Source organism: Carcharodon carcharias, chromosome 8, assembly GCF_017639515.1.
Source record: "Carcharodon carcharias isolate sCarCar2 chromosome 8, sCarCar2.pri, whole genome shotgun sequence".
In the NCBI taxonomy this organism is placed as follows: domain Eukaryota; kingdom Metazoa; phylum Chordata; class Chondrichthyes; order Lamniformes; family Lamnidae; genus Carcharodon; species Carcharodon carcharias.
Window position 1 is genome coordinate 38,112,337 of NC_054474.1, and position 25,738 is coordinate 38,138,074.

A 25,738-nucleotide genomic window follows, 5' to 3' on the forward strand; every position below is an offset into this window, starting at 1 on the left:
CTGTTCACAACAGCCCCACAGGTAGCGAGTGCTGTGCTGTTTTGCTCTCTGTCGTGCAAGTAGCAGTGGAACAGCCCACAAAGTCTGTGGATAATTGTGAATATAAAGAACTGCTGGTGCCATTTGTTCACCAAATGCATTATTTTGGCCATTGTATAAGCAACAGTGAAGGGCAGGATTGAACTCAACCTAAATGTCTTTATAGACAAGTAATCTCTTACTGATGGCACATTTCCTGCAGTCCTATCTGGGATGAGATATTAAAGGAATGTCAGTGTCAAGGAAATTAAACCTTGTTGAGAGTAGAGAAGGTTTTTCAACTCTAGTGTGCCGTAATATCACATCATACAGTTGAGTATGCTTTGTTTTACAAATTTCCATTTCTGAACTGGCATTATAAGAATGTTATAACAGTAAATGTTTTGATCTTGATGAATGCTAGGATATTTATAACTGACTTATCAGGTGCCAGGTATTTCTTTGTTAATGGAGAAGTAAAATGTGGGAAGCAGACATTTTTTACACATCAATGTTCCCTGGTATTCTTGGTGCAATTAATAAAAAATGATCTCTAACAGTAATTATTTATGTTACTTTCTTTAGGATTGAGTCCCAAGGTAATGTTTTTGATATGAGACTAATGAGAAGTGACTGTGCCTTTTCTGTAATATGCTAAAATCACACTTGCAATAAACTATTTCTGGCATTAAAAAAAATTGACGATCCCTAAATTAGTAGCAAGGATGCAATTATTTTGAAAAAAGTGCTAATCTCCCTTTTTAATGTCATTGTATTGAAACAAATCCATAGACTAGATAATGGATACTATACTGTAATAGTTGTGCCTACTGGACTAATAATCTAAAGAATGCAAGTTCAAATCCCACTATAAAAGATTGAGAATTCAAAAAAAAAAGATATTTTTTTTTAAAAAAAGTGACCATGATGGTATTTTCTTGTCATCACAATAACTTGAACTTGAATCATGCCTTCAACATAGTGAGGTGCTAAGTAAGCAGGAGCATTATCAAACAGAATTTGACACTGAATCAGAAGAGGAGATAGTGGGACAAGTAGTTTGGTCAAAGCGGTAGGTTTTAAGGAGCATCTTAAAAGAGGAAAGAGAAGGAGAGAGACTGAGGTGGAGAGGTTTAGGGAGGAAATTTCAGAGTTTAGAGTCCAGGCAGCTGAAGGCGTGCTGGCAATGGTGGAGTAATTAAAATTGAAGATGTGCAGAATGCCAGAATTGGAGATGTGCAAAGGATCTTGTAGGGTTGTGGGCTAGAGGAGTTTGCAGAGCCAAGAAGGAATGATGCCATGGAGGGATTTTTGTTTATCAATTTTAAAATTATCATTTTTTTAAGTGCTGGACAGAGAGTCAGTGTAGGCCAGTATTATGGGTGAACAGGCCTTCATACAAGTGAGGACATGGGCAGCAGAGTTTTCTTTAAGCTCAAGTTTACAGAAGGTGCAAGATGGGAGGCCAGCCAAGGGAGAATTGGATTAGTTGTGTCTAGAGATAGCAAAGGTCTAAAGGCAGAGGTTAAAATTCAACTGCTTCACCAACATCCTTTTGTGGCCACTTCCCCTTTAGGGAAGAAAACTACCTCCTTACCAGGCCTGATGTATATGTCCAGTCCCATTCTGACAACTACTGTTAACTCTTAACTACCCTTTGAAGTGGCGCAGCAAGCTACTCATATCAAATCAAGACAGCTAACAATTCATAATAAATGCTCTCATGGCAAAGTTCAAATTCCAACAATGAATGAATGAAAAAGTATCTAGGCTGGCAGTAGTTATGAAGAGTACTATCATATCCATTGTTACTCAGATTGGCACGGAGTGGTGTTCCACAAGGTTCAATGCTGGGGCCACTGTCCTCTACAATTTACATATTAATTTCAATTTGGATTCTGGAAGGGAATAGTGACAAATATATTAATATATTAAACTTGCAGAATGCGCAAATGAAATTCAATATAGATATTTTGGTAGGAAGAGTAAGGAGGCCACATACTCTTTAGAAAATAAATGTCTAAATAGGGTGGAGGAGCAGCGGGATTTGGGGATACAAATTCACAAATCACTACAAATAGGGACACGGGTTAATAAGACCATAAAAATAGAACAAAAAATTGAGAAGCAGAGAAGCTAAGTTAAGCTTGTATTGAACCTTAGTTAGACCATACTTAAGAGTGCTGTGAGTTGCTTTCGTCTCCATAGTATAAAAAGAACATAGAGGCAATGGAAAATGTGCAAAAATGATTTGTTGGAATAATACCAGAATTGAGAGGATATATTAATCAGGGAAAATTAAACAGACTGCTTTTCTCTAAACAAGAGAATCCTGAGGGATGATCGAATAGAAGGGTTTTTTAGGGTGTACATGGAGAAGATGTTTCTACTTGCGGGGGAGATCAGAACTAGGGGCCATAAATATAAGGTAGTCACTAAAAAAAAATCCGCTTGGGAATTCAGGAGAAACTTCTTTACCCAGTAAACGATTAGAATGCAGACCCTCTAGCTGTAGGAGTAGTTGAGATGACTAGCATCGATGCATTTAAGGGGAAACTAGATGAACACACGTTGATGGGGTTAGATGATGAAGGGTGGTAGGAGGTTCATGTGGAAGGAAAACAGCGTTATGGACCTACTGAGCCAAAAAGTCTGTTTCTGTGTTGTAAATAATGTGTAATTAAAATGAGACTTTTGGCAATATACTCGATCTTAAACAAGCTCTTATTGGAATTTACTATATTCTCAAAGTGCAATTATTGTCAGATATAAGCATTAGAAAGATGTAATTGAAAGTTTTCTCTGTTTCAGTGGGCTAAACCTTGCACCAGTTGCACGCCTGAGAGGCACTTGGGAAAAACTGCCAAGCAAATACGAAAAGCTGCTTCGGGACCTTCAAGATCTCTTTGATCCTTCAAGAAACATGGCAAAATATAGAAATGTTCTCAGCAGCCAGAGTCTGCAGCCACCCATCATTCCACTGTTCCCTGTGGTCAAAAAAGATCTCACTTTCCTGCACGAAGGTATTCCATTATTAAAGTACAAGCTGCTCATGCAGATAATTCACAGCACGCTGTCAACTGCTTGATAATTGTTTAACTCTTGCAGTGGTATCCCCTTTGTGTTAACTGTTCCAAGCTCCCTTTATTTTCAAGGTAACAATAAGACCTCTGGCCACGTATTCATTTTGTAACTGTGTGGGAATCTTGTTTATTCAGTGAGGCAAAGTGCTGTCAAGTTCAGGAAATTATAAATGACCTTAACAGTTCGCAAGAGTGACACAGATGGCAGACACATTTAAATATGTTGGGCAGTCTTCTTTGATAAATGACATGCATCAAAATAGGTCGCATTTTTTAGCAAACTGAGCAGTTGTCAATCTCAGTAATTGAAGCTTGGCAGGCCTGTAGTTTTTGTGACAGCTGTATAGATTTTTTTATTAAACAGGGTAAAGGTTAAACTAATAGTCACAATATTTGCTGTACTAACTGGTACAGTGTTGTTTATTTAACAGGGTAAGGGTTGAAATAGTGTTTCAAATGATGACAGGAAATTAATCAGGTCTGGAAAACCTATTCAGAATTTTATTTTTGTATGGTATGATGCACACATTACACAAACCATCAGTACAATGTTTGTAGTAACTGCATTTGATTTAATGACTATGTGATGTGTCCAAGAATGCTTGCCTATGTTCTAATATCCTGAATGTACTGAATTGTTCTGGATTCTGTAATAAATATTTTGAATTTTTTATTAGGATCATAACACTTGCATGAATTGGGATTTTAGAATAATTAGGAATTCTAATAGATGATGCAGGTGTGTGTAGATTTATAGCAATTAGCATTTGATATCAGACGATCTGTATCAATTCTTGTCTGTGAAACTTGTAAGCTGTTGGGTCAGCATAATAGAGAAGCTAGTTATTTATTTGTTCAGTATTATAATTGGTATAGCTTGTTCTCAAAATGTTCATGTCTAATATATTTTCCACATATAACATGCCATCACATGTTACTTGTACCTAGCATAATGTGAAGTGGTCTGTATTATGCACAAGAACTTATTTGAAGATCTCTCCTCCACAAGTTGCATCAGGTTCTCACATTGTATCCATTTTAACAATTCCTTTGAATCTTTAAAGGAGAAGATAACAACAAAATACTCCTACAAAAAAACAAAATATCGTAGATGCTGGAAATCTGAAATACAAACAGAAAATGCTGGAAATGCTCAGCAAGTCAGCCAGCATTTGTGGAGCGAGAAACAGAATTAACATTTCAGGTTGGAAAGGTCATCACCCTGAAACATTAACAAAATACTGCTGTAGAGAACTGGATTGGGCTTTGCTGATGGCCCATATGACAGCTAATAATTTTCCATACATACAAGTTAGGAGCATTAGGGCCCTCGAGCCTGCTTCACCATTCAATAAGATCATGGCTGACCTGATTGTGGCCTCAACTCCACATTCCGCCTATCCCCAATAACCTTTGACTCCCTTGTTAGTGAAGAATCTATCTACCTCTGCCTTAAAAATAGTAATTGACCCTGCCTCCACTGCTCTCTGGGGAAGAGAGTTCCAAAGATTCACGACCCTTTAAGAGAAAAAATCTCATCTCTGTATTAAATGGAAGACCCTTTATTTTTAAACTGTGTCCCCTAGTTCTAATCTCTCCAACAAGGGGAAACATCCTTTCAGCAACCATAATTTTATCCAACCCTTCCAATTTTAAAATAATTGAGTAAAAGTTTTGTATGGACTTCTGTGTACCCTCCATTTTAATAGTCTGAGGAACATGTGAGCCATAATTCCAGTCAAAAGAATCCCCTCAGAGTGAATCCCTTTCCATTGTTGCCAGTGCGATTAATCTGTAAACCCGAGCAATTGCGCATTCACATTGCTGGCTGTGAAAATTGCTGCCTTCTTTAACATTCATAGCACTGACCCTAAGCGCTGCCATTTCCTTAATATTCATAATACTCACTTCCAGAGCTATCATCTCCTAGACATTCACAGTGGCAATCATAGGAGCAACCGTCTCCTGTAATATTCATAGTGTTGACCCTCGACCCTAAAAATGCACTCGTGCTTTAAAACTAGAGTCAATGGCAAATGTATGTTTTTCCTTGCTGTTGGCTGGAGTTAGTAATAAAATTTGCTGATTGCCTTATTCTGGTGATAGCTAGTAAGTGTTTTTTTTATGGATTTTAGAAACTGCTCTATGACTTTATGGCTACGCTTTTGCTTGACGTTTGATAGAAAATTACACCATGGAATTATAGCAGGAGAGACTGGTGCTGACATGGTGTAGGTCCCCTGAATTCAGTGCTGAAATGTAGTGGCTTTGAATTATTATTGCCATTGACACTGACAGCATGAGCTCTTGACAGTTTTTGTAGTTAGTTAGGGACCCTGCAATTAAATGCAACATAATTTTTCACTCTGTTGCTTTCTAAGGAAATGATTCCAAAGTGGAAGGTTTGGCAAACTTTGAGAAACTGCGGATGATTGCAAAGGAGATTCGACATGTTGTCCGTATGACCTCAGTTAACATGGATCCTGCTGTAATGTTCAGAAATAGGTTAGTAACCACGAGAAACATGGCGCTGCTAATGTATGACTGTTTTTGTTGTGGGAATTGTGCTGTATTGAAATCTGTATTCTGAAGATGCTTCCTGGTGCATTTGTAATGTTCACGGTCACTTGCTGGTTTACATATCCCAATAGTTGATGAAAATACTTTTAAAAGCATTAAAGTGATATGCATGGAAATGTTGAAACATGCTATAGGACTTATAAAAGTTAATTTATGTATTTTTGAGAGCTGTGTGGTTTTGTGCTGATCACAGTATGATTTGTCAAAAGGACCTTTTTTGTCAGGTACAGTGCTAGTTATAGATGCACAAATTTTTCTCTTTTCCATCCAATGATGCCAGAAAAACTATTAATTCGATGTTTAAACATGCTTCTATTTAAAATCAAAGTGCTGATTTGGATGAGAAGAGCATTTGGCACTAAATGTGCAATGGCCAGCTCAGGTTACAATGAACAGCATACTCCTTGTGCAAGCTTCTGGCTAACAGTTGAGAACAAGATTGGGCTTGACTATGATAGCCCGTATGGTCAGCACTCAATATCTGGACTCAACCCAGATATCAGAAGCCAGCCAATTTTCTGTGCCATAACCCAGCAAGAGTATTCATTTAGGGAGGTTGAAAGAGAAACTGCTGGAACCCTCCAGTATGTAAAGTTGGTGAGATTCACTTTTAAAAATGGAAATGTTTGTGAATTGGTGACTTGGTTGCACAGTAAATTCACAGAAGTTGAAGTTATGTTGGTTGATACTACATAAGCTGCTGTTACTTCTTTGAATCATATAACTCATGTAGTTGGGCTGATGCATTCAGATTTTAAATGTCAAATTTCCTTACCAAACTGAATAGCAAAGATAATGATAAAAAAAACTTTAAATTTACCGTTAATTAAAAATAGTTAAGGAAGAGGCAGCAGATAAGATCAGATAAAAAGCAGCAGAAATCAGGTCTAAAAATAATCGCTGCAGTGAGCAGTGCTGCAAAGATTTTGCTATTAAACATAGCCCGAGCGACAACATCTCCAATTTCAAAGCTTAAACAGTAGAAAAAAAGTAATGAACAGTGCTATTTTTCAGTCTAACCTCGTTTGCTTTATTTTAGTCTTGCTGTTCAAGTAAACTGGAGTCAGCGACTTTAGCTTCATTTGAACAATAGCAGAAACCTACCAGATGAATTGAAGGCAGGCCAGACCCTTAGTAATGTGTATTAAGAAATAAATCATGAGAGAAAAATCTCTGATGTTCAAGCACTCTTACAGCAATATACATAACAACTTCACTCAATTCAGAATAAATTAAATCTCCATTATGCATCTAGGTTTCTTTAGTCTAAATATACCAAATGCAGCATATTTGTCTGTTGGTTCCAACTAATAAATTTTTAGTGGAACTAGAGCATTTCTGCTTGCCTGCATCCTCCAATGACCTTGACCTTTGATTAAGAGGGAGTGGTTGAGACTGCTGTTGTTAAAAATAATGTACTGTATAACAGGAGTATGAGGTCTTTAAAGGAGAACAGGTTGCTGGTAGTCCCCTTTTGATGAGGCTATTTTCCCTTTTCCTGCTGGTGAAATTACCATGCCAGTGGAAGCAGGGTATTTCGTTAACTAGAGGTGCTGTTTCCAAATCCACCTGTAAACTGACTTCTACGATGTCCAAGCATGACTGAAGTATGGAATGAGATCAATATTGCTGTTTTCATTCATTTTATGTCCCTGCCTTTGCTTTCTTGTCAATTTTCTTCCCTGCTTCCCTGAAGGCATTGACTCTTTCCTCTCTGATATGTTGAGTGAATGGTGAGTTGGGTTAGCATCAGCAGAGGCCTTCATTAATGCAGGGTGCTGGTGAGGAGTTACTGAGTCTGACATAACAGGTGAATTGGTTTGATGGTAGTAGAGATTTAATAATCATAGAGTGCAGTTAAGCCAACCAAATATGATAATGTCCTGCTACAATGTCATCAGCACTTGCCATTAAAAGAAAAGAAACCTGCTATCTCCCAAATGGTTATAAAACTGGGAATAATCCTAAAAGGTAGTAAACTTAATCCCAATTCAATTAACAATTCAGAATGTCAGTCATGAGACAAAAACAGAAAATGTTAGAAACACTGAGCTGGTCAGGCATCATCCATATAGTGAACAGAAAAGTTTGGGTATGGAACATTCATCAGACCCAGAGAATCAGATTTTCTTAATTTTATATTTAGGTGTTTTTTCCCAGTTCTCACAAAGTACAGATTTCCTAAATTATACACCAAAAAATAGAGTGAAATTATGGACTGTCACAAAGATAAAGCAAACTTTGCATATGTCTTCAAAACTGCCTTTATTGTCTATTTCAACCTGACCCTGTCTTAATTAACACAGCTCCTGCTAATAACCAGATAATTGAAGAATAAGCAGTGTCTGAATCTTACTTAAAACAAAAACAGAATTACCTGGAAAAACTCAGCAGGTCTGGCAGCATTGGTGGAGAAGAAAAGAGTTGACGTTTCGAGTCCTCATGACCCTTCAACAGAACATGAGGACTCGAAACGTCAACTCTTTTCTTCGCCGAAGCTGCCAGACCTGCTGAGTTTTTCCAGGTAATTCTGTTTTTTTTTTTGGATTTCCAGCATCCGCAGATTTTTGTTTTTATCTCTGAATCGTACTTTCTGGTCACAACTCAAAACTGATTCTCTCTTCCCCTACAATCCCATCCAACAAAGAACTAAATCAAGTTTCTCAATCGGTCACTAAAGAAATACCTGAGTATCAGCTTCAAAGAGGAAATTTAATATATTAAAATTCTTAACTGAAATATTTTATATACAGGAAGATATACCTCTATTTTAGCTTCTTGAAGTTTATCTTTCAGAAGTGCTGATTAGAAACAGCCTGAGAACAGATATTTTGTCCCCAAAATCCTTAGGATGTATCTGGGTGTTTGCAGCAGCCAGGGTCCCTCTGTTATTTGCTGAGTTCTGCTGGTTTACCTGCAGAGTTGCAGCAGGAATCTGGCAGAACCCTAGATTTTGGGAGCTAATGTCTTCCAACCCCTCCCCACGTGATGCCTTAAGTGGTCATTCTACCTAAAATCCATTGTTCCAAATTATGATGTTGTAAGATTGGGAGGGGGTGGTGGCAAATAGGGAATCCTGCAATAGATGCCTGAAAGCTTGTGACCAGTAGTTATAAAACATAAACAGGGCAGCTAGAGAGGTGCTATAAATGGGATGATTTCTTCCTTTCTTAATCATGTTTAGATTCTGGGGTTATTTGAGTGAAATATACTTCCACTTTAAAGAAATAGTTTTAAGCTATAATCCTAAATAAAGTCATCTATGGTGGCAAAAAATGCTTTAGCAGAATCTGTAGTAGCCTGTGATCCCACCCTAATTCTGCATTGCCTCTTCCCATATTTCTTAAGGGGCTGTGAAAATAGGTCATTCACAAGTAGTTTGTGGTGCCATGGTGTATATGTACATAACATTCAGTGCTCATCTAAAGAATCCTCTTTTTCTTCCAAATGACTATCATAAAATATTTCAATCTTAAATCTAACAGGATTATGAGACTTCACCAATATGTGTGACATCATATCTGCAGTAGGTTTTTAGTGTTCATTTAAAAACAAGAGTACACAACTAATGCAAATTTCAGATTGTTTTGGTGTGATAATGTTGTGACTCGTGATGCTACTTTTATATCCCTCCCTGTTACTTTGTATTACACTCGTCCCCTCATCTTCCTGATCTGCTGAATTGGATTGTCTTTTCCACCTTTCTCTCTGAACACATGCTTCAATGTTCATGGCTCTCACTTACAGGAAGAAGAGATGGAGGAGTTTGGGGTAAGTAATCTGTGCACAGGTGCTGAGGTCTTGGCACATAACAACTTTGCATCTCCTCACAACTGCCTGCCCTCTTAAAACACAGCATGCCTCACATTAACCTAATATCCACCCCACCTGCCCCCTTAGCCCAATATTGCTGTTATGTTTGCAGAATTTCTCAACCTTACATCAACTAAGATGTTTAAACATTGGAAAATTGCATGCATTTCTTTACAAACTGCAAACTGTTTGTAGTAAATATGCAAACTGTTAAAGCTGCACCTGAGTTTAGATACCATTTATCATGTGAATGAGCATTTATTTGGTGAATTCTGTGCTTCTCAATAATATTATTGATACATAATCAAGCACATACACATTTCAGCACTCTTTGCATTCAACACTTCCAGGTTAGGTCTAGCACAATTAACTAAAAGTAAACCTTTCACTGCATTCCACAAGCATATTATTACCATTATTACAATATTACTATTTCCCATCTTAGCTATCTTTGTTTTCAATCTGAAATTTCTGTTTAAAGTCAGTTACAATAAAATAGGGAGCATGTTAACTAGATACAAGGTTCAAATTGTCTATACTCACTTCGACAACATAAATGACCACTTGCATATATAGAGCTTTGCGTTTACAGACGGAAGCTGAAAGAATGGTAGGAATGGAGGGGCTGATTTTCAGTTAGATTTGGATTGATTGGTTGGAAGAGATTAGGTAGGTAGGATGGGCCAAGGCCATAGAGGCATTTAAACACAGAAACAACATTTAAATGAGGCATGGGGGGGGGGGGGGGGGGGGGGGGGGGGGGTGGCGTGGCAGGGTTGTGGGTGAGGAGTGAATGAAGGTCAAAAAGGACAGGGGTGAAAAAACTTGGTGCAGGCTAGAATGCAGACAGATTTTTGGATTGGCTGAAGTTTAAGGAGGGTGAGGAATGGAAGGCGATCAAAGAGGGCACTCGAATAATTAAGTCTGAAGGTGACAAAGGCTTTAATGAGGTTTTCTTGGAGTGCATGTCCGCAGATCCCTGAAGGTGGCTGGATAAATAGATAAAGTGGACAAGTAGGCATATGGGACACTTGCCTTTATTAGTTGAGGCATAGAACATAAGAGCTGAAAGTTTGTGTTAGAATTGTATAAAACACTAGTTAGTCTATAGCTGGAACATTACATGCAGTTCTGGTCACCTCACTATAGGAAAGATGTGATTGTACTCCAGAGAGAATACAGAGATTAATGTGAATGTTGCCTGGACTGGAGAATTTTAGTTATGAGGAAAGATTCGATAGACAAGGGTTGGTTGTTTTATTTGGAATAGAGAAGGCTGAAGGGAGACTTAGTTGGAATATATATTATGAGGTGTCTACATAGAGTGGATAGGAAGGCCCTATTCCCCTTGTGGCCTGTAGGGATCATAGATTTAGGGTAAGAGATAGGAGGTTTAGAGGAGACTCAAGGAGAAGTGTTTTCACTCCAATGTGGTGGGGATCTGGAACTCACTGCCTGAAAAGGTGGTAGAGACAAAAACCCTCATCACATTTACAAAGTACCTGAATATACACTTAAAGCCCCACCCATAAGGCTGTGGACCAAGATCTGGAAAGTGGTATTTGGCTGGATGGCTACTTGGCTGACCAGCTGACATGTTGGGCTGAATGGCCTTCTACTGTGCTGTAAATTTCTATGATTCTATAATTGAGTCTTTAGCAAATAAACTTGACGGTGAATTTTATGGCCCACCCACCAGCATATGTAAAGGCGGGGGTACGTACAATAGAACAGATTGCCAGTCTGCCACCTCCGCACACACCCCCAAGCTGTCCCCCATATTACAGGGCATAGGTAAGGTATCAGCAACCTGCCTGCCCTTAGGCCTATTGAGGCCCTTAGTGGATAATTAACTGCCACTTAAGTGTTCATTCTACTTTCTGCAACTTTTCAGTCTGTGGGTGCATGGCGAACAGCCTGCCAGCTTTCACTGTATGGACTGCTGGTGGCCTGGAAGGGATGTACTTCCTTTGGGGGGGGGGTCCCCTGTGCTCATTGCACCCCCCTCAAAATGGTACCCCCTTTGTCTCTCTACAGCCCCCCCCGCTTCCTCACTTTGGTCTCCCAGTCACACCTGCCTAAAATCCCTGGATTTAACTGAAGAAGATTATCTAACTTCCTTCTTCCTTGGGGCTGCCTGTAGTTCCAGCAGTGGCTACTGCTCTCTTCTGGTGCTGCTTGGCCAGCATCTCTCGAGGGCAGGGCTCCTTGTCGCTGAAGGGCAAAAGTCCCACTCTGCACTTATTAAGACTGCCCCCAGTGTATTATCACTATGGGACAGCTGGATTTCTGATCGGCGTGGTGCTGACAAACTTTTCAGCTGTGGGAGGTGGGTGCAGGGATGGGTAATCCACCCCCCCCTTTCCCCCCACAAAATCCATTCCTTGTAATTAGCTCATTTTGGTCCAAATTGACAGTTCTATTTTTTATAAACATGATAGTTGGTCCAAGTATATCCTTTTTGTGAAACTTGAATTGATTTTTCACTTTTGTACACTTAAACTTTTAAATATTAAACAGAAAATAACTTTTTTTCCAATAGCTGTACTGACTATTTCATGCTGTTTTAGTAATGCAACATGGTTTAAACTAATCATTTCTGCAATGCAGCAAAATATACATTAAAAGTATTACTTTCCATAACTAAAATGGGGGAGGAGGTGGAAAACAATAATTCTGCCGCCACCCCCCCCCACCCCCCCCACCACCTCGGCCACACTATATGCTTTTTTCTCTTTGAGAGAATAGTCAGTTTGACTTCGAATAAATCCGAGTACTAGAAAGAAAAGACTTCTATTTATCACGGTTCCACAATGTTCTAAAATGTTTTACAAGCAATGGATTACTCTTGAAGTTCAGTCTCAGTTGATGTGCGGATAAACATGACAGACAATGTACACGTAACAAGGTCCCATAAACACAGCTTACTTTTATATAACACATTTAGCAGGATAAAAGCGATATCAAAAATAAGTGTTCTCTGATTTACATTAACTCTTTGCCACCCTATCACCCCCAAACACACCACATTTAAAAGCTAAACTACAGTAGGGACATCAGGACAGATGACCAAAAGCTTCATCAAAGGTAGGTTTTAAGGAATATTTTAAAAGAGAGAGGCAGAGAGGTTTAAGGATGGAATTCCAGAGCTTAAAGCAGCTGAAGGCACTGCCACCAATGGTGAAACAATTTAAATCAGATAAGATGGCAGATTGGAGGAGCACAGAGGCCATGATGATCTTTAGGGCTAGAAGAGGCTCCAAGAGATAGGAAGGGTTGATGCCTCTGAAGAACTTAAAAACGTGGATGAGAGTTTTAAAATCAAGCCTTTCAGACCAGGAACCAGTCAAGGTCAACGAGGACAGGGTAGGTGGATGAATGGGATTTGGAGGAGTTAAGATATGGGCAGCAGAGCTTTGGATGTCTAAATAGCAAAGTATTTGGATATACACAAAGTGTTGTAACCGTCAAGGCTATGGACCAAGAACTGGAAAGTGGGATTAGGCTGGAATGCTATTTCTTGGCTGGTGTGGGAATGATGGACTGAATGATGGTCTTCCATGTTGTAAATTTCTAGGATTCAATCTTTAGCAAATGAACTTGTAATTTGGCTAATATAGCAGATAAATGAATAAATGACAGATAAACTGCTTTTGTTGGTGTTGGTTGAGGGAGGAATATTGAGTTCATCCTTAAAAAAAGGGTTATTTTTAATATCACCTGAGTCATGGCCTTTGTCTCATCCAACATCTGGCACCTCCACTATGTGACATTCCCTCAAAACTGCATTGAAGTGACATCTTAGATTATGTGCTCAAATCTGTAGTGGAGCTTGAACCAATATGTCTGAACAGACAGTCAGTTTGCTTCCGGATTAATTCCAGTAATTATTTTTGAACTGGTTACCTGGTAGCGTGCAAAGTGGTTTAGCAACTAAATGAAAGCATACCTCTTTTTAATTCACACACAATATTTCAGCTTTGTGAATCTTCTTTAAGGTGATTAGGCGGAGCTTTGTTACCTGAACTTTTTAGGACAGTCCAGGTTTTTATTATCTCATTCTTGTCATTCCTATTGTTTTTTTCTCTCTTGATTATTAATGTGGCATGTGATATTGATTAAAGTGACAGCAGCTGCTATTAACTAACACCCTTCCTCCACTCATTCACTGCATGTAGTATTTCTGTAAATTCATGCCAAAATCTGGCCACATTTTGATTTCTCTTTCTTCCCTGGGGGCAGGTCATTAAGTCAAGGCAGCACAAACTCCAATGTGCTAGACTCAGTGCAAGGTGGGGGACACAAGAAGCGAGTGCGCCGCAGCTCCCTGCTCAATGCCAAGAAGCTTTATGAAGATGCACAGATGGCTCGAAAGGTGAAGCAGTATCTCTCAAACTTAAATGTTGAGACTGACGAAGAGAACATCCAAATAATGTCACTGCAGTGTGAGCCTGCCTATAGCACATGTAAGTGAACTACAGAGATTTTGTTCTAGTAAATTTTAAATAAAGAACCTTCTAGGAGTTTATTAACTGTGCATAATTTTATTCAAAGAATGAAAGGGCCAGATTTTACTGTCAAAATAATGGCCACGCTAATGATGCTTGCTATTATTTATGCATAAATGACGAGTAGATGGGAGGTTAAATGAGGAAATCAAGGTTTGCTGTCCAAGTTCCTCCACTCCGCCTTTAGTTTCAGAAAAATGAATTCTTGCTGTTTGCCCCGCCATTGAAATGCATTGAGCACTGAAATCGCTGTATTTGCATGGTAGAAATAACCTAAACTTGTTTATTTTGTCATTTCAAGTCTAAGTGCCTTTTAACAAAGTGAAGGTGTTAAATACCACCAATCAACTTTTCTGGCACTGAAAATTAATAATTACAAGTGTGGAATCTCATTCCTTCATGTTTTAATTTTTTTTTAACTTTTCCTCTCTTTTTCTCTCCCTTAATCTAATATTTCTTTCCCTCTTTTATATTGCTCCTTATGTACCTGGTTTGACATTGAATGCACCCACTCAAATTTATAATCCGTTCTCAGTATTTGTGCTGCTGGTTTCACAATCCTTCAATCTGACTGGCTAAGGAAATGCATATTGCATGTACTATTTGCCTTGATGTGCAAAAACTTAACCAAAGTGCCGAAGGGCAGATCTTACTAATGGCAGACATTGTTAACTGCCCTGCTACAACAAATTGTGGCCCAGTCATTATTTTTCTTTGGCTAAATAGATTGTGATTAACGTTTTCTAGTTTTTCCCCTTCCTTTGCTATTCTATAACTCTACCAACCCCAGGACTGCACAATAGGAGCTTGAGTTGACTCACAGTCATATTTTATATGTTTTCCTTGAGAGAAGTGGGAATTTGCAAGACTTCCAAGTGACGTTGGGCAGTCATAGTGAGTGGTATTTTATCATGAAGTAGATAGAATGGCTGGCTTTACTTTTGGCACAATGCTGAGCTGGTGGAACTAATTCATTTCTTGGGGGAAAGTACAGAAGGCTCATTTATTTTGCTTCAATTATTCCCAGTTTTGTCCCAAAGTAAATGTGGAATGATTATTGGTTAGAATCAATGACAGCAAATTATCCGATGGTTAATATCTGTTCCCCTCAACCCTCTCCTTTTCTATTCTAAAGCCATTTGCGCATTGTTGGAACAATTTCATAAACACAGGCTGCCCTTGGGTATCTACTCAATGACCATAGTTTATTTGTGACTATAAACATTGAAGGATGGTAGATTTTACTGTCTTGGGAACATCCCAGCCAAGCCTCTTCACTGCTTGCAATTCCAGCATGGGTCGCTGGATGGTGATAGGGAATGGAAACTCTGGCTGATTTTCCTGTCTAAGTTGCACCTAGGCCAATTGTAGCATTGCTACTGCTATTACTGCTATCCCAGCTGAGTCCACTCAGCACAGGCTGGGAATCATGTGTAGGACTTTGCTGCTCTGTGTGGCTCAACTATCTACTGGCTGAATTCATTGAGCTATTAAGAGAGCATCTCCTGCTTTGATGTCCTTCGCAATAATTACTCCTCAACCAACATTAAACAGATTACCTAGTTTTTAGAATTCTTTTATGGCATATGTGTCACTGGCAAGGGCAGTATTCGTTTCCCATCCTTACTATTTGTGGGACTTTGCTGCATGTAATTCTGCTTCCATCGTTCCTACATTACATTAGCGATCGCTCAAAAGTAGTTAATTGGCTGTAAGACACTAAGGCTGTAAGGGACATTCTGAGGTGGTGAAAGGCATTATGTAATTCTTTGTAATGAGCAGAAGGATCAGGGGAACATAACTAAGAATGTCGTTTTTATTTTTTTACATTATTATGTCACAGAGCAATAGATTACAGGTTCGCATCCACAAATATTCCATCTTCCCACCAAATAGGGTATACTACCGATCATTGAAATCAGTCAGTTTAGACCCAACAAAAGGAAATAAAAATCATTGGCAGTGTTGCTATTTTTTAATGCACTATCCAGTAGCCTGTTACAGATTGGAACTCTCGGAGGAATAGACGCAGTTGTCTACCCAGCCTCTCAGCTGTGGCAGGTGCATGGTTTTGAAAAACAAAGTTAGGGAAGGGGAAAATATACCAAAATAGTTATTAAAATCAGATTTAATCAGTATTGATCCCAAGTGCTTTTGAATGCTGTAAGTTTTACATCCAGGATCACAGATCAGGATAGGGCTATAAGAATAGCTGAACTACCACTTTTAAAGGTCTGATCTTCCATAGGTGGTAGAGGAAAAACAAAAACAAAAATTCAGTACTGTGTTAAGCACTGCAGTTAAAATTGCTATTAGGTGGCAGCAACATCGTATTGCCACCAGGTGGTTGTTAAGGCATAGCGCACTGAAAGCCAAAACTCTTTGAACCTATTTTGTTGCCTGGTTTTCATGTTACAATCCAGAGAAGGTATAACATTCCCTTGCGTCAAATCAACAAAATAAATCCTGACACATTAGGAAAGAAAAAAAAATTTAAGAATGAATCCAAAGAAAAGCAGGAGGGATACATCTAAGCCTTGGGACATTGAGTAATGAAGAGACACAAAGGAAGTTAAATGGATTTTCGTTAGTAAAATAGTTAAAGGGAGCATAATCCTGTAACAAAGGGAATTGACAGTTTTGTATTTAATGTTTATTGATGATCTGTACTTTGTGTTAAACCAGGTTAGGAGAGCTAGGGGACTTGACTGAGAACTAAATAGGCCCTAAGGTGCATTTAGCAACTATTTTCTTCACACAGTCACTAATTTGGGGCAGAATTTCACAGTTGGCATGCGGGGGAAGGCCTGACACGCATTTAAGTAAAGTGACGCATGATGATGTCTTCACCGCGCGCCATCGCAATATTTCGGAAGGCGGGTGCTATGAGTTCGGAGGTGCACCCGCTATTATTAACAAGGCAGCTAAGGCCCTTGAGGCAGAAATTGACATCAATTTTGCACAGCCCATGCGATTTTCAGCTCGTCACATGGGCTCTACGGGCAGGCTGGTAGGCCATATTTTTAAAAACCTCATCCAAGCATGATATGATGGGTGAGTGGGCTCACTAATGCAACTTATTAGAACTTTAGATTATTACCTACTGCTATTTGCTTGTGTGAACAGGAAAACTTATTTTCGCTTCAGAGCTGCTTTGACAGAAATAACAGGCTTCAGTTCAGGACCCTGGAGGAATCATAGCACTTGGGGCCTTCCAGGTATCAGACAGCCTTCTCTTACCCTGGGAATGGGGATTGTGGTCTCCACAGGAGGCACCTCCTCTGAGGAGGAAGAGAGGGCCAGAAGGGGGAGGAGGCCAGGAGTCCATAATGAGCCTCCAGGCGACCACCTGTGGAAGGACAGGCATAGGCACAAGGGGCGCAGGAAGTGCAAGGCGGAAAGGGCCGCAGAAGATGCCACTATCCTGCTGCCAGGGTTTACTGGTGGCGATGCAGCTACCTCAATATATCTGAGGTGCAATGCCAAAGAAGGCTCTGTCTCTCAAGGGAGACAGTGACCTCCATCTGTCAGATGATCGGCCTTGAGACCAGCTCCAACTGTGTTGGTGGACACCCCATGCCCGTGGTGCTGAATGTCACAGTGGCCCTCAACTTCTATACCTCCAGGGGTTGGTGGGTGATCTTTGTGGAGTCTCCCAGTCAGCTGTCCACAGTTGTATCAAGCTGGTGATAGATGCTTTGTTCAGGCATGCATTGATTTTCATTCACTACCACACGGACGAGGTCAACCAAGCAGAGCAAACCAGAGGCTTTGCTGTGATTGCTGGCTTCCCCGGCATCCAGGGTGCAATAGACTGCACACATGTGGCCATCAAGGTGCCAGCAGGTGAGCCCGGTGCCTTCATCAACAGGAAGGGCTTCCACTCCATGAGTGTGCAGATAGTGTGTGACCACAGGATGCAGATTCTACAAGTCTGTGCAAGGTACCCAGGCAGCTCCTGTGACGTGTACATCCTCAGACACTCCCAGGTGTCGAGGTTTTTCAGTGTTCTAGCCTGGCTGGATGGATGGCTGCTGGGTGACAAGGGCTATCCCCTCAAAAGGTGGCTTATGCCCCCCCTCCGCCATCCAAGAACAGATACTGAGCAGCGGTACAGTAGGAGCCATGCTTCCACAAGGGCGGTGGTCGAGAGAACCATTGGTCTTCCCAAGATGTGCTTCTGATGCCTGGACCGTTCAGGGGGTGCACTCAATACCTCCCAGATGGTGTGTCACTGATAGTGATTGCACGCTGTGCTCTGCACAGTCTGGTGCTGGAAAGGGGGATGCAGTGCAGGAAGAAGATGTTGATATAGCTGCTCTGGCAGCAGACGATGAGTCCAGTAGGAACTCTGAGGGGATAGATGCTGACCCGGGCAACCTCCAGGGAGACAGGGACACCCGGGAGGCTTTGACCCAATGCTCCTTCAGCTAGCCTACCAAAGATGAACCATCACCACCACATGCTAGGGCTGCAGGCTCCATACTCGATACCTGAGAGCAACATTTGCTTGGTCAGCAACGTGAACTGTGTGTCATTTCAATAAAGCTCAATGACAAACAAGTCACTCATAACATCATGAGTTCCCCTTCACCTGCAGAACTAATGAAGCACCCAGAGGCTTGTTGAGAACCAAAACATTTAATGGTTTGCTGCTTGGCATATAGAAATCAAAATAAATGAAAAGGTGATCAACATCACACCAACTTAACAGTAACTTAAAAGTGGGGCAAAAGACAACCACTAATAATAAGCTGTGTTGTCATCTAGCTTGGATACTGGGTGTCCAATCCATCTCCCACACTGACAGTGACTACCTGAGGCCATTGCCGGCGTGCGGGCTTGCAGGTCTGAGTGCATTTCTAGGAAGACCTGATTGATGCCCTGAAGGAGCCTCTCCATGAGAGTCACCACTCTCTCCCATGGAGGAGGCAGTGCGCTCGGCCATGAGGGTCATTGCATTGCTCATGCTCCGCTTGCACTCCTCCATCATGGAGACCATGGCATGCATTCTGTCATGTATCTCTGCCAGATCCTCCCACACACCCTGCTGGACTTCCAGCATCTGCTGCCTCAGGGATGACTCCAGAGACACATCATCAGCCACCAACGGAGCATGTCCCTGGTCCCCAGCATTCCTCCAACTGCCAGCGCCCTGGGCGCACTCTGTCTTCGCCCGCACCTCAAGCAAGTGTGAAATGCCCTCACCACTGTGCACCGAGATACTAGCCGACGCTCTTATTCCCAATGAGGTTCTGGTATCTGCGCTGGTGCCTGGCTGGCTGAGAGGATGTGACGCTGGTGTGTTCATATCTTCTGTGCCCTCAGGGGTCAGTGGCGGCTCCTCAGGCTCCTGAGACTGGGCGTGCTATGGTGAGGCTGAAAGGGAGAACAAGGACATTTGATTAGTTGAAGTCTTTATACTGTTAATGTGCATGCCTAGCACCTGGATCAGGATATGCTCGTCTTTCCATTCTCAGTTGGGATCCTATGTTGGAGGCTGAAATCAATATACAATCAACAGTGGAATGGTTGTAATGACAGACCTCTTACCTCCCAGTGGTACCCCAACTTCACTGCGGCCGATTGATCTAGGCGCATGGCACCTATCCAGTTCCAGTGCCTTCTGCTCGTACCCGGTGAAGAGCAGGAGGTGGGGCTGCCCTCCACCAGTCTGTAGCCTCTCAGCATTATTGTGTGCTGTCTTCTCCTGAAAGGAGAGAGGAGCATTGATTAGTCCAGCCCTGTACCTGCATTGCCTTGCCACCCCCACCTGTGGAAAACCTTTCAGGCCTCTTCCGATTCGTAACCTTGGAGCTGCAATACACTCATTCCAAGCAGCCAGGGCTCACCCTCTTGCCCTGATGCTGCCTCCATGACATTTACCACTCACACTCTTAAGGAATTCCAAACCCATAACCATTACCACCTAGAAGGACAAGGGCAGCAGATAGATGGGAACACTGCCACCTGGAAGTTCCCCTCCAAGTCACTCAGCATCCTGACTTGAAAATGTTGAGCCGTTTCTTCACTGTTGCTGGGTCCAAACCCTGGAACTCGCCCCCTAACAGCACTGCGGATGTACCTGCATCACATGGACTGCACCAGTTCAAGAAGGCAGCTCACCACCGCCTTCTCATGGGCAACTAGGTATGGGCAATAAATGAGGCTTGGGAATGGGGCGTTGCTAATCTAGCTGCTGTGCTAAGTGACCCATGCCAACATGGTACTCACCCTTCCCGATCGCAGGAGGTTATTAAACCACTTGCAGTATTGCGCCCATGTGCGTCTCACCACATCATGGGAGCTGACCCGTGATGCCACCTCCTCCCAGGCATGTTTGGTTAGGTTGGTGGTGGTGGTGGGGGGTGGGGGGGGGGGGGGGGGGGGTGGCTGCCTCCTCCTGTCCCTTGGAATAAGGATATCCTGGCGTGCTCTCACCTCCTCGAGAAGGTCAGTGAGGCACTCATCGGAAAATCTCGGGACCAACTGCCCTGCTGACCTACCCTCCCACTTGGCCTGCTTTCCAATGATGTTTTCCATTGCTGCCGATCAAGCTCAGTAGCAGATGACCGAACTCAGTGGCAGCTAACTAAACTCAATGGCAGCTAACTGAAATCAGTGGCAACCTTAGGACAGCTGCCTGCGCCATTTTTGAGTAGGCTGCTGGGTCACCATTGGACCCGGCAGACATTGGCCTCACGCCGCCGCCCGCCCCTTCCTGCAGATCTCGGGAACCGCGAATTACACTGGTTGGGCCTTAATTGGCCTGCCCGTGTAAAATTGTAGTGCGCACCCGACCGCCCCCGCAGAGCCCGCCAGCCAACTGAAAAATTCTGGCCTTGGTGTAGAAATCCACCTAGTTAATGTTGGCTCATTCCAAGCATTCATAAGAAAATTGGAGCAATCCTTGAATCAGCAGGCGGCAATTACATTTCAAGTTATGAGTAAGAAGAATATTGGCCAGATTGGATTTTGAGACAGCTGAGTGGTAGAGCAAGCTGTGCTGGTTGACTAATCCATTCCTGTTCCTACATTTTTGTATTCTTACCAAACCACAAACTGCAGTATTGCTGGTTATCAGATGATGTGTTTCGATCATATACCCTCTTGTCTCCGACGACATGCCAGATGTTATACAAAGAGAAATATTTGGTTCTGTATATTTCACATTATAACACACTATATTGTGTTCCAGTGCAGTAATGTATCTTGAGAGTTCAAATGATACTTTGTTATCTTATTATCCTTCACACTCAAGGTTGCTAATATTTGATTTTTTCCATGACAGTAAGCAAGACTTTTGGAGAGAGGCGATCATATAAAAGCTCAGATATGTCTCCAGGAACTATGAGGTCATGCGGTCAACCAGGAAAACACCAGCCACAGCAAAGAATGAACCAAGCCCTCCAAGTGCCATCTTTGCACTCTTCACGCAAGAAAGTGCCAGCTGCGCCATTTGGTAACTGCTTTACCTACCCATTCCTTTGCTAATAAATATCACTTATTACAGTGAAATGTAGTTACTGAGTTGCAGCCTGATGCATGTTTTTATATATTACTTAAGTGTTAAGGGAAAAACTTGCACATTAGCATAACTTCTAACAATGTTAGTAGAATGGCAATGATCTAACAGAAAATTACTTCTGCACATTTTCAGTTTTAAACTGCAAGTGTGCAAATGTTCGTAATATCCCCCATTGTGAAGAATTGAAGGATGAAGTTGAGTTTCAGAAATGTGGTGAGAGACTGTGAAATAAATTGAGCGAATTGCAAATCACAGTTAGGAGGCTCCAATGACATTGTCATTTTAATAACCTTTTAAATTTATCCTGCTATCAATTTTAAAAATAACTTATGAATTGACCTCAGATCTCTGAAGGTGGAGGGGCATGTTAGTGGGGTGGTGAAAAAGGCATATGCGACACTTGCCTTTATCAATCGAGGCATAGATTACAAAAGTAGGGAGGTCATGTTGAAGTTGTATAGAACCTTGGTGAAGCCACAGCTGGAGGACTGGGTGCAGTTCTGGTCGCCACATTACAGGAAGGATGTGATTGCACTGGACGGGGTGCAGAGGAGATTCACCAGGATGTTGCCGGGGATGAAACATTTAAGTTATGAAGAGAGGTTGGATAGACTTGGGTTGTTCTCGTTGGAGCAGAGAAGACTGAGGGGCGATCTGATCAAGGTGTACAAGATTATGAGGGGCATGGACAGGGTGGATAGGGAGCAGCTGTTCCCCTTAGTTGAAGGGTCAGTCACAAGGGGGCATAAGTTCAAGGTGAGGGGCAGGAGGTTTAGGGAGGATGTGAGGAAAAACATTTTTACCCAGAGGGTGGTGACGGTCTGGAATGCGCTGCCTGGGAGAGTGGTGTAGGCGGGTTGCCTCACATCCTTTAAAAGTACCTGGATGAGCACTTGTCACGTCATAACATTCAAGGCTATGGGCCAAGTGTTGGAAAATGGGATTAGGTAGGTAGGTCAGGTGTTTCTCATGTGTTAGTGCAGACTCGATGGGCCAAAGGACCTTTTCCGCACTGTGATTCTGTGATTCTGATTCTGCACTATGATTCAGTTTTTTTTGTCATTTTATTTGTATTTCTTCACAGTTTGGCATAATACGTTCAGGTTTTTATTTATTTGTTCACAGAATGTGGGCATCGCTGGCTAGGCAGCATTTATTGCCCTTTCTAATTAACCTTGAGTAGGTGGTGTTGAGCCACCTTCTTAAACTGCTGCGATCCATGTGTTGTAGGTACATCCACAGTGCTTTTAGGAAGGGAGTTCTAGGACTTTGACCCAGTGACAGTGAAGGGGATATATTTGCAACTCAGGATAGTGAGTGGCTCGGAGGGGATCCTCCAGGTGGTGGTGTTCCTAGGCAGCTGCTGCCCTAGTCCTTCTAGATGGTAGAGGTCACGGATTTGGAAGGCGCTGTCAGAGGAGCCTTGGTGAGTTGCTGTGAGTTGCATCTTGCAGATGGTACGTACTGCTGCCACTGTGTGTAGGTGGTGCAAGGATTGAACATTTAAGGTGGTGGTGCCCATCAAGTGGGCTGCATTGTTCTGGATGATGTCAAGTTTAGTAAAGCGTATTCCATCACCCTCCTAACTTATTTCTTGTAGATAATGGACTGGCTTTGGGGAGTCAGGAGGTGAGTTACTTGCTGCATAATTCCCAGCCTCTGACCTGCTCTTGTAGCCACAGTATTTATATGGTTAGCCCAGTTCAGTTTCTGGTCAATGGTAACCCCCAGCTCATTGATGTTGGGGGATTCCGTGATGGTAGTACCCTTGACTGTCAGGGGCAGATGGTTCGATTCTCTTTTGTTGGAGGTGGTGATTGCCTAGCACTTGTTTTAAGGTATCTGAAGTAACTTCTCAACTGAGAGCACACAGTTTATAGAAGGGTATTAAATTTATTTTTTTCAATATTATCCCTCGACATCATTGCCCCTCTTAATGCTCTTAATAGTTGATTATGTTGTTAAAGATACACAGGCGATGGACATTGTTTGATTAAGGATTGAGAGCACATATTGGAACGATACAGAGTAGATTAGCATGGCCCCTGCGCAAGGATGACACGCAAATTCGTGAAGCGTTCCATATTTTTAAAAAAAAAATTATAAAGACAATCTGCTGGGACACTGAGTTAGTAGTTCAGAGGCAGAGATCTGCAATGCTGCATCTTGTGAATAAACCTACTATCAAGAAAATGATCTGTATCTTGTTTTGTACTTCACAATCTGGCTTGGATCCATTTAACAAATGCTGCCAACTCATTGCTAACAGTGGTCTCCTGCAATCCTTTCCTTGCTTTGTTTTTTCCCAAATAGTTGCTATTCTTGTACCAGGAAAGACAAAAAACATCAGAAGTCTCTTTGGTGGGAGAACCATAAAACTAATTGCAATCTTATTTTCGCAAAATGTTCACGTTCATTTCAGTGAGGTATACTGAATTATGATCAGTGGTGAGATTTTTGGCTGCTATTTTCCCTCTTTAGTTCAGCAACACCTAAAGCCAATTCTAGTGCTCTTTACTCTTAACTTATTTCAGCCAGCATAATGTTAGCTTTGTACAGTCCAGGAGTCACACCTGATAACCTAGACCTACATCATGATCCAGGACCCTGGGATGTGGGGGATTTTGTATGGAGGGATAGAGCTTCTGAAGAGCAGGGGAGCTTGGGATGGGGACTGGGGGGTGGTGAGGAGTGACTGTCCTGCTCCTAGCCCACAAGCAGTGCTGTGAAAGTGCTTACCTTCTCCATGAAGCCATCCTCACCCTTCTTCAGCTGCCAAGTTTCATAAGGTCTGGGAATCCTCGCTGCTCACTGTCAAACCTATAAGTAGGTTAAGTAAGAGGCTACCAACCTCATTAAAATACTTAAATTTTCAATCTGCCTCCTGAGAGTATATTGGCTGCTCATCCCTTGAATTTGCTCTATAAAACTCAGAAGTGGGTAGCTTGGGGTCAAGGTTCAGAGCTTTAAAATTTTAATGTCTGCCCCAAACCCATCCCGCCAATTTTTGTGGGCTAAAGCTCAAAACATTGACTCTAACCTTAGGACTGTTACGAATCTCAGCTAAAATGGGGAGAACCTCTTTATTATTGGGAATTTATTCCTTGTGCTTGATGACAGCATCCTTCCGCCCACTGTGTAAGTAGCTATACACTTTCTGTCCTTGCAGCTTTATTCTGTAATTCAAAGGCCCATCCCTAATTGCCCCTGAGAAAGTGAGCTGCCTTCTTGAACTGCTGCAGTCCATGTGGTGTAGGTACAAATGCAGTGCTGTTAGGGAGGGAGCTCCAGAATTTTGGCCCAGCAACAGTGAAGGAATGACAATATATTCCCAAGTCAACTTGGTGAGTGACTTGGAGGAGTACTTCCAGGTGGTGGTGTTCCCATGTGTCGGCTACGTCCTTCTAGATGGTAGTGGTCGTGGGTTTGGCAGGTGCTGTCTAAGGAACCTTGGTGAGTTCCTGCATATTGTAGATAGTACACACTGCTGCCACTGTGCATTGGTGGTGGAGGGACTGAATGTTTGTGGATGTGGTGCCAATCAAGTGGGCTGCTTTGTCCTTGATGGTGTTAAGCTTCTTGAGTGGTACTGGAGCTGCACTCATCCAGGCTAGTGGAGAGTTTTCCATCATGCTTCTGATTTGTGCCTTGGAGTCCCAAGTTTAATGCCCTGTCTATGTGTTAGCTGCTTTCGGTCAGGTTGAAAGTAGCATCTATTTAGCTCTTCAGGGTTGAGGAAGGAGAAAATCATTCAGGGTTCCAGGCCTTGTTAACTTAGCCTTAATGCCTAGATTCTGGAAAGGGTCCATCAGATTGAAAAATAGTGAATGCAACCCCTCTATTCAAGAAAGGAGGGAAACAGAAAGCAGAAAACTACAAGCCAGTAAGCCTACCAGCTGTCACGGGGAAAATGCTAGAAATCTATTGTTAAGGAGGTGAAAGCAGGGCACTTAGAAAACCTTAATGCAATCAGGAAGAATCAGTATGATTTTGTGAAAGGGAAATCGTAGAACTGCAAAACTCAATAACCTCAACAAGAACCATGTTTTAAATGGTCACACTAATAGACATTCTAATTAAAATTTCAAAGATATTGAAGTGCAGACAATGGCGTAGTAATGTAACCTCAGGGTTACTTATTTTGTTAGAGTTCTTGGAGGATGTAACAAGCAGGGTGGTAAAGAGGAACATGTAGATGTGGTATACTT

At 41.8% G+C, this 25,738-nt stretch overlaps 1 protein-coding gene and 1 pseudogene across 9 annotated transcripts in view; both read left to right on the plus strand.

Annotated features, from left to right (window-relative positions):
* rapgef6 (Rap guanine nucleotide exchange factor (GEF) 6) overlaps positions 1-25,738 on the plus strand; it is a 419,806-nt gene that overhangs the window by 368,231 nt on the left and 25,837 nt on the right. For 8 of the 9 annotated variants that reach the window (XM_041193252.1, XM_041193254.1, XM_041193259.1 and 5 more), the window contains 5 exons: positions 2,830-3,041; positions 5,483-5,606; positions 9,429-9,452; positions 13,737-13,960; positions 21,294-21,464. In XM_041193252.1, coding sequence (XP_041049186.1) covers positions 2,830-3,041; positions 5,483-5,606; positions 9,429-9,452; positions 13,737-13,960; positions 21,294-21,464 — 755 coding nt within the window. The remainder of the gene's footprint in view (positions 1-2,829; positions 3,042-5,482; positions 5,607-9,428; positions 9,453-13,736; positions 13,961-21,293; positions 21,465-25,738) is intronic. The other variant, XM_041193255.1, reaches the window with a different exon arrangement.
* On the plus strand, positions 23,520-23,620 carry LOC121281641 (annotated as a pseudogene).